The sequence below is a fragment of the Hyla sarda genome, chromosome 4 (genome assembly GCF_029499605.1).
Source record: "Hyla sarda isolate aHylSar1 chromosome 4, aHylSar1.hap1, whole genome shotgun sequence".
In the NCBI taxonomy this organism is placed as follows: domain Eukaryota; kingdom Metazoa; phylum Chordata; class Amphibia; order Anura; family Hylidae; genus Hyla; species Hyla sarda.
In genome coordinates, this window is record NC_079192.1 from 89520743 (window position 1) to 89533630 (window position 12888).

At 47.1% G+C, this 12888-nt stretch overlaps 1 protein-coding gene across 1 annotated transcript; it reads left to right on the forward strand.

Moving 5' to 3' along the window:
• Nucleotides 1–1717: 1717 nt before the first annotated feature.
• Nucleotides 1718–7246, forward strand: LOC130367381 (uncharacterized). The gene is made up of 3 exons (XM_056569797.1): nucleotides 1718–1902; nucleotides 2084–3360; nucleotides 7134–7246. Exons 2-3 carry the CDS (start codon nucleotides 2418–2420, stop codon nucleotides 7244–7246), a joined length of 1056 nt encoding a protein of 351 aa, XP_056425772.1. The 5' UTR covers nucleotides 1718–1902; nucleotides 2084–2417.
• Nucleotides 7247–12888: the final 5642 nt, after the last annotated feature.

Sequence of the window (12888 nt, forward strand, 5' to 3'; positions counted from 1 at the left end):
CAAGCCCGGGCAGCCATCGGCTGTCCGGGCTTGCTGGGAGTTGTAGTTTTGAAACCTCCGGAGGTCCGCAGGTTGAAGACCACTGTGGCCTTCGACATCATCCAGCCCCCTCTCACCCCCCTTTAGTTCTGTACAGTACTCACCTCCGCTCGGCGCTGGTCCGGTGCTGCAGGGCTGTCCGGAGAGGAGGTGGTCCGGTGGGATAGTGGTTCCGGGCTGCTATCTTCACCGGGGGCGCCTCTTCTCCGCGCTTCCGGCCCGAAATAGAGGCGTTGCCTTGACAATGACGCAGAAGTACGTTGGCAATGAACGTACCTCTGCGTCGTTGTCAAGGCAACGTGACTATTCTGGGGCCGGGCCCGAAGCGCTTAGAAGAGGCCTCCCCGGTGAAGATAGCAGCCCGGAACCACTATCCCACCGGACCACCTCCTCTCCGGACAGCTCTGCAGCACCGGACCAGCGCCGAGCGGAGGTGAGTACTGTACAGAACTAAAGGGGGGTGAGAGGGGGCTGGATAATGTCGAATGCCGCAGTGGTCTTCAACCTGCGGACCTCCGGAGGTTTCAAAACTACAACTCCCAGCAAGCCCGGACAGCCGATGGCTGACCGGGCTTGCTGGGAGTTGTAGTTTTGAAACAACTGGAGGTCCGCAGGTTGAAGACCACTGCGGGTGAAGACCACTCGAGTATAAGCCGAGGGGTTGTTTTCAGCACGAAAAATCGTGCTGAAAGACTCGGCTTATACTCGAGTATATACGGTATATAATAAATCCCCCCCAACCACACACACTATATAATAAATCCCCCCCACCACACACACTATATAATAAATCCCCCCCACCACACACACACTATATAATAAGTCCCCCCCACCACACACACTATATAATAATTCCCCCCCACCACACACACTATATAATAAATCCCCCCACCAGACACACTATATAATAAATCCCCCCACCACACACACACACTATATAATAAATCCCCCCCACCACACACACACACTATATAATAAATCCCCCCACCACACACACACACACACTATATAATAAATCCCCCCACCACACACACACTATATAATAAATCCCCCCACCACACACATACTATATAATAAATCCCCCCACCACACACACACTATATAATAAATCCCCAACCACACACACTATATAATAAATCCCCCCACCACACACACACGATATAATAAATCCCCCCCACCACACACACACTATATAATAAATCCCCCCACCACACACACACACACACACACTATATAATAAATCCCCCCCACCACACACACACTATATAATAAATCCCCAACCACACACACTATATAATAAATCCCCCCACCACACACACACGATATAATAAATCCCCCCCACCACACACACACTATATAATAAATCCCCCCACCACACACACACACACACACACACACACTATATAATAAATCCCCCCCACCACACACACACTATATAATAAATCCCCCCACCACACACATACTATATAATAAATCCCCCCACCACACACACATTATATAATAAATCCACCCACCACACACACACTATATAATAAATCCCCCCACCACACACACACTATATAATAAATCACGCCACCACACACACACACTATAATATAAATCCCCCCCACCACACACACACTATATAATAAATCCACCCCACCTGTGCTGCCTTCGCAATGTATTTTACATGCTTGGCACTCAGCAGGGTCTGTTCCTTTAAGACCCTCCATTTTTTTGAAGCCTAGAGGCGGGCCTTCTCTCTAAAACATAGGGCTAGCTCCGGCATGTCTCATTCATTCCAGCTCCAGCTACCACAGTGACCAGATCCACAGGACTTCTTAAAGCTAATACAGACTGCAAATCTGATAAATACCAAAGCCTGTGAGTACGGAATTGTTAGTTAGGCTGTGTAGAGAGATGCTAGGCATTTGTAGATAGATAATGTGTTTTCAGTGTGTAGTAAGTGAGCACATGTTAGACCCTATCTATGTATTAGCTATGCATAATGTAAGGCACTTGAATAGCCATGCTTATATCTGTCTTTCATATGTTTGTTTTACAGTTTTACCGCACTTTCATTATATCTCAGTAAAGATTACATCAGTTAAGCAAACCAGCGTGTCTTTCCTTGAGATTCGGTATAAACTTGATGTGAAGCTGTGTCCACGAGACAGCGGAGACATTATAGTAAAAAGGCTTTTAAAACGTTATCAGAAGCAGTTAATCAGCTTTGAATCGTCCGCAGCCATAAAAAAGACTCATAAATCCTGTGCCCTGCAGTCTGTGTCGGAGTAAGGGCGCGAAGCACTAGAAAGTGAAACTAATTCTCTCACGCGCTATAACACCGCTGTGCTGTGTCCAGTCATCATCATTATCTAGCTGCCAGCTAAATCAAGATGCAGAACTCAGAGAACAGCACTCTGACAGTTAACCCTCAATGCTCCTATAAAGAGAATGACACCTTGCCAAGAAGTAGATCTAGGTGCACAACATTGTCTAGAGCGTCCAGTCAAACAAATCTAACTTCGGTTAGCGCCGATGCATCAAGATTTAAACGCCATAGTTCTAGACACTCAAGCACCACCAGCCTGTCATCCGCTAGCGCCATAGCAACTAAGGCAAGAGCGAAAGCAGAGGCAGCTTGTGCAATGGCGTCCTATGCAAAGCAGGAAGCTGAATTGATGAAAGAACAAGCTGAAGCACTTAGAAGAAAAGCTGAAGTGCAAGCATCTTTACACTTACTGCATCAGCAGAAAAACGCTGCAGCAGCCTTAGCCGAGGCAGAAGTTCTCACAAGGGCTGCTGAAGCTCAGTTCGCTGACATAGAAACCCAGATGTCACCCCTCAGCGCAAGCCAACGTACCCGTGAGTACATACAGTCACAAGCAACCATGTACACTGACCAGCAGTTCAATGACACATCAAGGCCATCATTGACTCCACCAGCAATAAGCAACTTTGATTATACGCAACACTGCAAGACTGAATCAGAACCTCAGGGTAGGAAGTCAAGTGGTCACATCCTCAGAGATCAATCTGCCAACCTGACAAGAGTGCAAACGGATGCTGATGTACTCCCTCCTCAAGCAAATACAAGTCTGGATTATAGCAGAAAGACTTACAACAGAGGAGAAGAAAGCAGACTTAGTCAAGTACCTCATCAGCCTTACCAGCCGCAGCCATACCCTGAGTTTACACCCAGGAAGTATTCACCAGATGCAGCAAGAGCTACAGAGGTAGCAAGATTCCTGATGCGCCGTGAGATAGTGAGCGCTGGTCTCATGAAATTCGACGACCGTCCAGAAAACTACTGGGCCTGGAAGTCATCTTTCCTAAGCGGTACTCAAGATTTAGATCTGACAGACAGAGAAAAGCTTGATCTGCTCGTCAAATGGCTAGGACCAGAGTCCACTGAGCAAGCCCAAAGAATCAGATCAGTACATGTTCATGACGCAACAGCAGGACTTGCAATGGTGTGGAGGAGACTAGAACACTGCTATGGGTCACCTGAAGTGATTGAAGATGCTCTTCTGAAGAGGATAGAAAATTATCCAAGAATGACAAACAAAGACAATCAAAAGCTGAGAGGGTTTGGGGACCTACTCTTAGAAATAGAAGCCGCTAAGTCTAGTGGATATCTGCCAGGTCTCTCATACTTAGATACAGCACGTGGAGTTGATCCCATAATCGAGAAACTTCCTTTCAACTTGCAAGAAAGGTGGGTCACTCAAGCATCAAGATACAAGAAAGATCATCGAGTCGCATTTCCACCATTCGCCTTCCTTGCTGAATTCATCGTAGACCAAGCTGAAACACGCAATGATCCAAGCTTTGCTTTCCTGAACAAGAGAACTGCAAGCTCCCCAAAGGTAGAGCAAAAACATCCAACGCCTTACAAAGAACGCAGAGCAACAGTTTCTGTACGGAAGACAGAAGTCTCGCCTGAGTCTGCAGTCAATCAGGAAGACAACACAAGTAAGAAAGTTGAGGAGCCAGACAAAATATGTCTAATCCACAACAAGCCTCATCCACTAAGAAAATGTCGCAGTTTCAGAAGTAAGACGTTAGAAGAGCGCAAAGCTTACCTTAAAGACAATCACATTTGTTTCAGATGTTGCGGTTCAATTCAGCATCTTGCAAAAGACTGTACAAAAACAATAAAATGCACAGAGTGCAACAGTGATAAACACCTGTCAGCACTGCACCCAGGACCACCACCATGGAAACAAGAAGTTCCAGCAACTCAAGAAGATCATGGTGGGGAGCAAGGCGAGAGTACAACGCCAGCAGTAACCTCAAAGTGTACTGAGATCTGTACAGAGCAGGGCCGCCCCAGATCATGTTCCAAAATATGCTTAGTCAAGGTGTATCCTGCAGGCTTCAGAGAAAAAGCAATCAAGATGTACACAGTCTTGGATGAACAGAGTAACAGATCTCTGGCAAAAACAGAGTTCTTTGACCTCTTCGGTGACAAAGGAAGTCCAACTCCATACACCCTGAAGACTTGTTCTGGAGTTGTAGAGACAACAGGGAGAAGAGCAAGCAACTACATCATTGAGTCATTAGATGGAAAGACAAAGGTGACTCTTCCTACCCTCATAGAATGTGATGAGATACCAGACGACAGGTCAGAGATCCCCACACCTGAAGTTGCTCGTCATCACCCCCATCTGGTGCGAATATCAGACCAGATACCAGCACTAGATCCAGATGCTGCAATCATCCTTCTACTTGGGAGAGATATCCTCAGAGTGCACAAAGTCAGAGAACAGTACAATGGGCCACACAATGCACCATTTGCACAACGCCTTGATCTCGGATGGGTCATCGTTGGAGAAGTATGTCTAGACGGACTCCACAAACCAGAAAAGGTGAATGTCTACAGAACACATCTGTTACAGAATGGTCGTACATCTTGTCTTTGCCCATGTACCAACAGTCTACACATTAAAGAGAGACTTGTTAACCCAACACATCATCGGAGTATCCAGAGGTGCATGGAAGACTTAGCCTCAACTGGAGATACAGATGAACTGGGCTGTAAGGTGTTTGAAAGAACACGAGATGACGACAAGCTAGCACCCTCGGTGGAAGATACTCTCTTCCTTGAGATTATGGACAGAGAAGTCTTCAGAGACAAATCAGGCAGCTGGGTAGCCCCTCTACCCTTCCGGTCACCACGCCATCGCCTTCCTGACAACAAGGTACAAGCAGAGAAACGCTTCACCTCGTTGCAGCACATGCTACAAAGAAAGCCAAATATGAAGAAACACTTCCAAGCCTTCATGCAGAAGATCTTTGATAACGATCAAGCTGAAAAGGCACCACCACTACAAGAGAACCAAGAACACTGGTACTTACCAATATTTGGGGTGTACCATCCTCAGAAACCAGGCCAGATACGGGTAGTATTTGACTCTAGTGCGAAGCACAAAGGCCTCTCACTAAATGATGTCCTTCTCAGCGGACCTGACCTGAACAATACACTCCTTGGAGTACTCATCAGGTTCAGAAAAGAACTCGTAGCAGTGACAGCAGACGTACAACAGATGTTCTACTGTTTCCTTGTTCGTGAAGATCACAGAGACTACTTAAGGTTCCTGTGGTATGCAGACAATGACTTTAACAAAGAAATCACAGAGTACAGGATGAAGGTACATGTGTTTGGAAACAGCCCTTCTCCAGCTGTAGCTATCTACAACCTGAGACGAGCAGCACAACAAGGTGAAAGACATGGTCAAGAAGCCACACAGTTCGTCATGAAGAACTTCTACGTAGATGATGGACTTGCTTCTTTCTCCAGCAACGAAGAAGCTATCAACGTCCTGAAAAGTACAAGAGAAATGTTGGCAGAATCCAACATAAGACTGAACAAGGTAGCTTCCAACAGCAACAGAGTCATGGAAGCATTTCCAATGGAAGACCGTGCTAAAGACCTCAAAGACTTGGATCTAGGAACAGAATCACCACCCTTGCAAAGAAGTCTTGGGATTAGTTGGGACCTGAAGACTGACAGTTTCACCTTCAGGGTCTCCAGAGAAGAGAAGCCATTCACAAAAAGAGGTGTCCTATCTACAGTCAACAGTCTTTACGACCCCCTGGGGTTCGTAGCACCCATCATCATGCAAGGCAAAGCTCTTTTGAGACAGATCACTACTGAGCAAGAACAAAGTGACTGGGACATAACTCTACCTGAAGAGAAGGAAATGCAGTGGAAGTTGTGGAAAGACTCATTGTTAGAGCTTGAACAACTCAACATCCCTAGACCATACGTATCTGTTTCCTTGTCTGCTACAAAGAGAAGAGAAATATGCATATTCTCTGACGCCTCCACTATGGCTATCGCATCTGTCGCCTACCTTAGGGTAATAGACACTGAGGGACAAAGCCATGTCGGGTTCCTCATGGGAAAATCTAAGCTGGCTCCCAGACCGGCTCACACTGTCCCACGTCTAGAACTTTGTGCTGCTGTCTTAGCTGTAGAAATGGCAGACATGATTACAACAGAACTGGACATCGAGATCCATGCAATGAACTTTTATACAGACAGCAAGATTGTGTTAGGATATATTCACAATGCTTCAAGAAGATTTTATACATACGTGGCCAACAGAGTGACACGTATCAGAAAGTCTACAAGTCCAGAACAGTGGCATTACATCAGCACTGACAAGAACCCCGCTGATCATGGGACAAGACTAGTGCCAGCCGCTGCGCTCAAGCAAACTAACTGGTTTGTAGGTCCATCCTTTCTTCGTAAACCAGAAACCAAAGAAAATACTCAGGTAGAGACCTTTCAGCTCATAGAACCAGATCAAGACAAAGAGGTAAGACCTCAAGTGACAGTTTGTAGGACTATAGTTACAAGAGACAGTCTGGGCGCTCATAGATTTGAAAGGTTTTCCAGCTGGAAGTCGCTGACCCGTGCAATCGGAAAACTTATCTGTCTAGCCAGATCCTCCTGCAGAGCTACCAATACTGATCAGCGTAGCAACGGCCACCGTGAACAAACCAAGGTCACGATCATCAGATGCATCCAGCAGGAAGTCTTTAAAGAAGAAATCCAAGGCCTTCTGAAAAAGGAAGAGATTTCTCAACACAATTCGCTCAAGGACTTGTACACCAGGCAATGGAAACAAGTTCAAAGTCTTGCGGACATTTTCTGGAAGAGGTGGAGACAGGAATACCTGGTGATCTTCCAGCCATGCAAGAAATGGCAAGATGACAAACCCGATTTACAAGTTGGAGACGTTGTCTTACTGAAAGACTCTCAGGCCCACAGGAACGAGTGGCCTATTGGACTCATTGTGGGGACTGATCCTAGTAGTGATGCTAGAGTTAGAAAGGTTGAAGTTAGGATTGTTAGACAGGGCATTCCCAAAGTGTATGCAAGACCAATTTCTGAAGTAGTTTTACTCCTGTCCAAGGGTTAGTGGCATAACAAAAAGTATGCCAGGTGGGGAGTGTGCTGCCTTCGCAATGTATTTTACATGCTTGGCACTCAGCAGGGTCTGTTCCTTTAAGACCCTCCATTTTTTTGAAGCCTAGAGGCGGGCCTTCTCTCTAAAACATAGGGCTAGCTCCGGCATGTCTCATTCATTCCAGCTCCAGCTACCACAGTGACCAGATCCACAGGACTTCTTAAAGCTAATACAGACTGCAAATCTGATAAATACCAAAGCCTGTGAGTACGGAATTGTTAGTTAGGCTGTGTAGAGAGATGCTAGGCATTTGTAGATAGATAATGTGTTTTCAGTGTGTAGTAAGTGAGCACATGTTAGACCCTATCTATGTATTAGCTATGCATAATGTAAGGCACTTGAATAGCCATGCTTATATCTGTCTTTCATATGTTTGTTTTACAGTTTTACCGCACTTTCATTATATCTCAGTAAAGATTACATCAGTTAAGCAAACCAGCGTGTCTTTCCTTGAGATTCGGTATAAACTTGATGTGAAGCTGTGTCCACGAGACAGCGGAGACATTATACCACCACACACACTATATAATAAATCCCCACCACCACACACACTATATAATAAATCCCCCCAACACACACACTATATAATAAATCCCCACCACCACACACTATATAATAAATCCCCCCCACCACACACACTATATAATAAATTCCCCCCACCACACACACACACTATATAATAAATCCACCCCACCACACACACTATATAATAAATCCCCACCACCACACACACTATATAATAAATCCCCCCAACACACACACTATATAATAAATCCCCACCACACACACACTATATAATAAATCCCCCCAACCACACACACACTATAATAAATCCCCCCACCACAAACACACTATATAATAAATCCCCCCCAACACACACTATATAATAAATCCCCCCAACACACACACTATATAATAAATCCCCCCCACCACACACACACTATATAATAAATACCCCCCCACCACACACACTATATAATAAATCCCCCCCCCCAACACACACTCTATATAATAAATCCCCCCAACACACACTCTATATAATAAATCCCCACCACACACACACTATATAATAAATCCCCACCACACACACACTATATAATAAATCCCCCCCAACGCACACTATATAATAAATCCCCACCACACACACACACTATAATAAATCCCCCCACCACACACTATATAATAAATCCCCCCACCACACACACACTATATAATAAATCCCCCCCACCACACACACACTATATAATAAATCCCCCCCAACGCACACTATATAATAAATCCCCACCACACACACACACACTATAATAAATCCCCCCCCCCCACCACACACACTATATAATAAATCCCCCCCACCACAAACACTATATAATAAATCCCCCCCCACCACACACACACTATATAAGAAATCCCCCCCACCACACACACACTATATAATAAATCCCCCCCCACCACACACACACACATCACAGCATGCCCGGACAGCCAAAGGCTCTCCGGGCATGCTGGCAGTTGTAGTTTTGCAACAGCTGGAGGCACCCAGGTTAGGAAACACTGGGTTAGGCCCTAAGGCAGTGTTTGCTAACCAGGGCTCCTCCAGCTGTTGCAAAACTACAACTCACAGCATGCCCGGACAGCTGAAGGCTCTCCGGGCATGCTGGTAGTTGTAGTGGGAGGGAGGGGTACCTGTACGGCCGCAGTAGGCCTGGCGCTGGAAAACTGCCGGTGGGAGCTCATCTCCAGCGCTCTCCTCTCAGCCGGCACCACGTCACGTGACGTGATGACGCAGCTGCATGGGCCGCAGGCCGAAGGCTGGGAGGTGTCTGCGGGGGGGGGGATTTGTGGGGGGAGGCCGGTATATCTTAGTGGAGTGGCAATGGGTGCCCCTCGGGGCCTAGCAACGGGGGGCCCCCTTCTTCACTGTGCGCGGGGGCCTGGAGCAGGTGCTCCAAAGGCTTTGGACCACAGCGCCAGTGATAATCCGGGACCCCAGCCTAGACGGGGCCCCCCGCAACGCGGGGGCTGCGTGGGCCCCTGCTACGCCTGCTGGAGGCTCCGTTTTGGAAACCCAGCCGTACAAGACGTTTTTAATTATTTATTGGGGGGGGGGACAGTGTAAGGGGGTGTATAAGTAGTGTTTTACCCTTTATTATGTGTTAGTGTAGTGTAGTGTTTTTAGGGTACATTCACACTGGCGTGCTACGGTGAATTTCCCGCTAGGAGTTTGCGCTGCGGCGAAAAATTTGCCGCAGCCCAAACTTGAAGCAGGAAATTTACTGTAAACCTGTCTGTGTGAATGTATCCTGTACATTCACATGGAGGGCAAACCTCCAGCTGTTTCAAAACTACAACTCCCAGCATGTACTGACAGACCGTGCATGCTGGGAGTTGTACTTTTGCAACAGCTGGAGGCACACTGGTTGGAAAACCTTCAGTTAGGTTATGTTACCTAACTGAGTATTTTCCAACCAGTGCGCCTCCAGCTGTTGCAAAACTACAACTCCCAGAATGTACTAATCACCGAAGGGCATGCTGGGAGATGTAGTTATGCAACAGCTGGAGGTACCCAACTACAATTCCCAGCATGCCGAGACAGCTGTTTGCTTTCTGGGCATGCTGGGGATTGCAGTTTTGCAACATCTGGAGAGCTACAGTTTTTAGACCACTACACAGTGATCTCCAAACTGTGGACCTCCAGATGTTGCAAAACTACAACTCTCAGCATGCCCAGACAACAAACAGCTATGTGGGCATGCTAGGAGTTGTAGTGTTGGAAGATCTGGAGGGATGTAGTTTAGAGACCACTGTATAGTGGTCTCAAACTGCAGCCCTCCAGCTGTTGCAAAACTACATATTCCAGCATGCCCAAACAGCTGTCTGGGCATGCTGGGAGTTGTAGTTTTGCAACATCTGGAGGGCTACAGTTAGAGACCACAGTCTCAGACTGTAGCCCTCCAAATCAACTTACCGGCTTCTGTAGGATCCCGGGAGCCGTCCTCTTCAGAAGCACGTGACGCCGCCCGCCGATCAACGTCGCCGCTGCCTCCGGACGGGTAAGTGGACGTCGGCGCCCGGTCCCCTTCGGTTCCCCGTTCTGCCCCGCCTATTGTGGGTGGGCAGGACTGGGAAAACGAAAGTTAACCCCCCCGCCCCCGGTCTGCTATTGGTTGTCGCCTCTGACGATCAATAGCAGACCAATAGCAGGGATAGGAGGGGTGGCAACCCTAACAACCCACTCCTATGCCTACAGGGGGATCGTGGGTGTCTTAGACAACTGCGATCCCCCTTCTATTCTGGGTCACCAGGTCACAATAGACCCGTATGACCCGGAATCGGCGCAAATCGCAAGTGTGAATTCACTTGCGATTTGCGCCGATTGCCGATTGGGGGGGGGGTCTGATGACCCCCCTGGGCATTTGCGCGGGGTGCCTGCTGATTGATATCAGCAGTCACCCCGGCCCGGTCCCCGCCCGGCGCGTGGCGGGACTGAAATTCCCACGGGCGTATGGATACGCCCTTGGTCCTTAAGTACCAGGACGTCAAAGCTTATCCATACGCCCTAGGTCCTTAAGTGGTTAAACACTAACCTTGAGGTTGGGGAAATTTGCCAGATTTGTAAATTATTTCTATTTAAAAATCTTAATCCTTCCAATACTTATCAGCTGCTGTATTCTACAGAGGAAGTTATTTTCTTTTTGGATTTCTTTCCAGTCTGACCACAGTGCTCTCTGCTGACACCTCTGTCCATGTCAGGAACTGTCCGGAGTAGGAGAAGTTTACTATGGAGATTTGCTCCTGCTCACAGAGAGCACTGTAGTCAGACCGAAAAGAACTATACAACTTCCTCTATAGCATACGGCAGCTGATAAGTACTGTAAGGATTAAGATTTTTAAGAAGTAATTTACAAATCTGTTTAACTTTCTTGCACCAGTTGATTTAAAAAAATAAAATAAAAAAATGTTTTCCCCCGGAGTACCCCTTTTACGTAACACCTGTAAATTCTGCACTACGAATATCACCAGCCACTGAAGAGAGAGGTCATCCAACAACTGAAGTCCCAAAAAAATCTGCCACTAAATCCCTCAAGCAACCGTTCAGCCCCAGTCCAAAACCATCTGACCGGACCACAGGGACCAGTGTGGAGGAGAACAGTGTCCAGGCTGTAAAATAGAAGAACACTGGAGCAGCCAGATACACTGACTCTAAGGCTGAGCCTCATACTTCTACCGAAGCTGCAGAGTTATAGGGGAACTGTAATAATGAAAGTACTACAACCCCCAGTGTGGTCCGTCTATGCCCCCCTAAGGGTCAGGGTTGGAGGAGGCACAGGTTGAAAAGACACACTACAATGGGAGTTGTAGTACTGTAGTTGTTAAAGAAAAAAAAGATGTTTTCATCAGGTTGCCCATAGCAACCAATCAGATTACTTCTTTCATTCTTGAGAAGACCTCTGAAAAATAAAAGAAGTGATCTGATTGGTTGCTAAGAGCAACTGGACAACATTTCCTCTCCACAGGTACATTTCCCCGATTGTCTTCATATTTAGGATGAGAATCTACTGACAAAGTGAGTAGCCAACCATTTCTGGGCATAAAACTCTGTAAGAGACAGCAGTCTGGGGGCGTCTGTGGTGGACATGAAGGAAGGGGGGGGGTCCAGGGAAATTGAGATTTGACGTCTGCAGCGAGCGCTTCTCACTGAGCGACGGGTCTCATCCCAGGTATTGCAGGGGGACCCCCCATGATCAGCTACTTATCCCATAACCCATGGAAAGGGGATAAGTAAATTTTTGCCATAGTTCTCCTTTAATTGGCCAGAACACACCCAAAATCGGTCCCAGCCAAATATTGCTTCGTGTCCTGTCATTTCTCCCAGCTGTTCTTTTTCTACCTGCTTGTAAGGCATGCCTACACTCTCTAATTCCTTAAAGTGGTACTCCGCCCCTAGATATCTTATCCCCTACCTTAAGGATAGGACAAAAGATGACTGATCACTGGGACCCCCGCAATCTTCATGCAGCACCCGGCGTTCCAAATAATATATTAAGAACTCTGGGTTCTCGTGGTGCGGGTCGTGACCTCCCGCCACGCCCTTTCCATTTATGTCTATGGGAGGTGGTGTGATGTCACAAGAAGGTGTGGCATGATGTCACGAATCCCACCACAGGAACCAGTGATCTAAACATACTATTTAGAATTTTGGTTGCTGCGTGGAGATTGCTGGGGTCCCAGCAGCAGGATCCCCTTGATCAGACATCTTATCCCCTATCCTTTACATAGGGGATAAGATATCTAGAGGCGGAGTACCCCTTTAAGGGACAGTTCATGTACCCAAAAGTTGATCCTTTGCAACCGTATGACCCCTAGCAAGTTCCCTGCATGAGTCCCA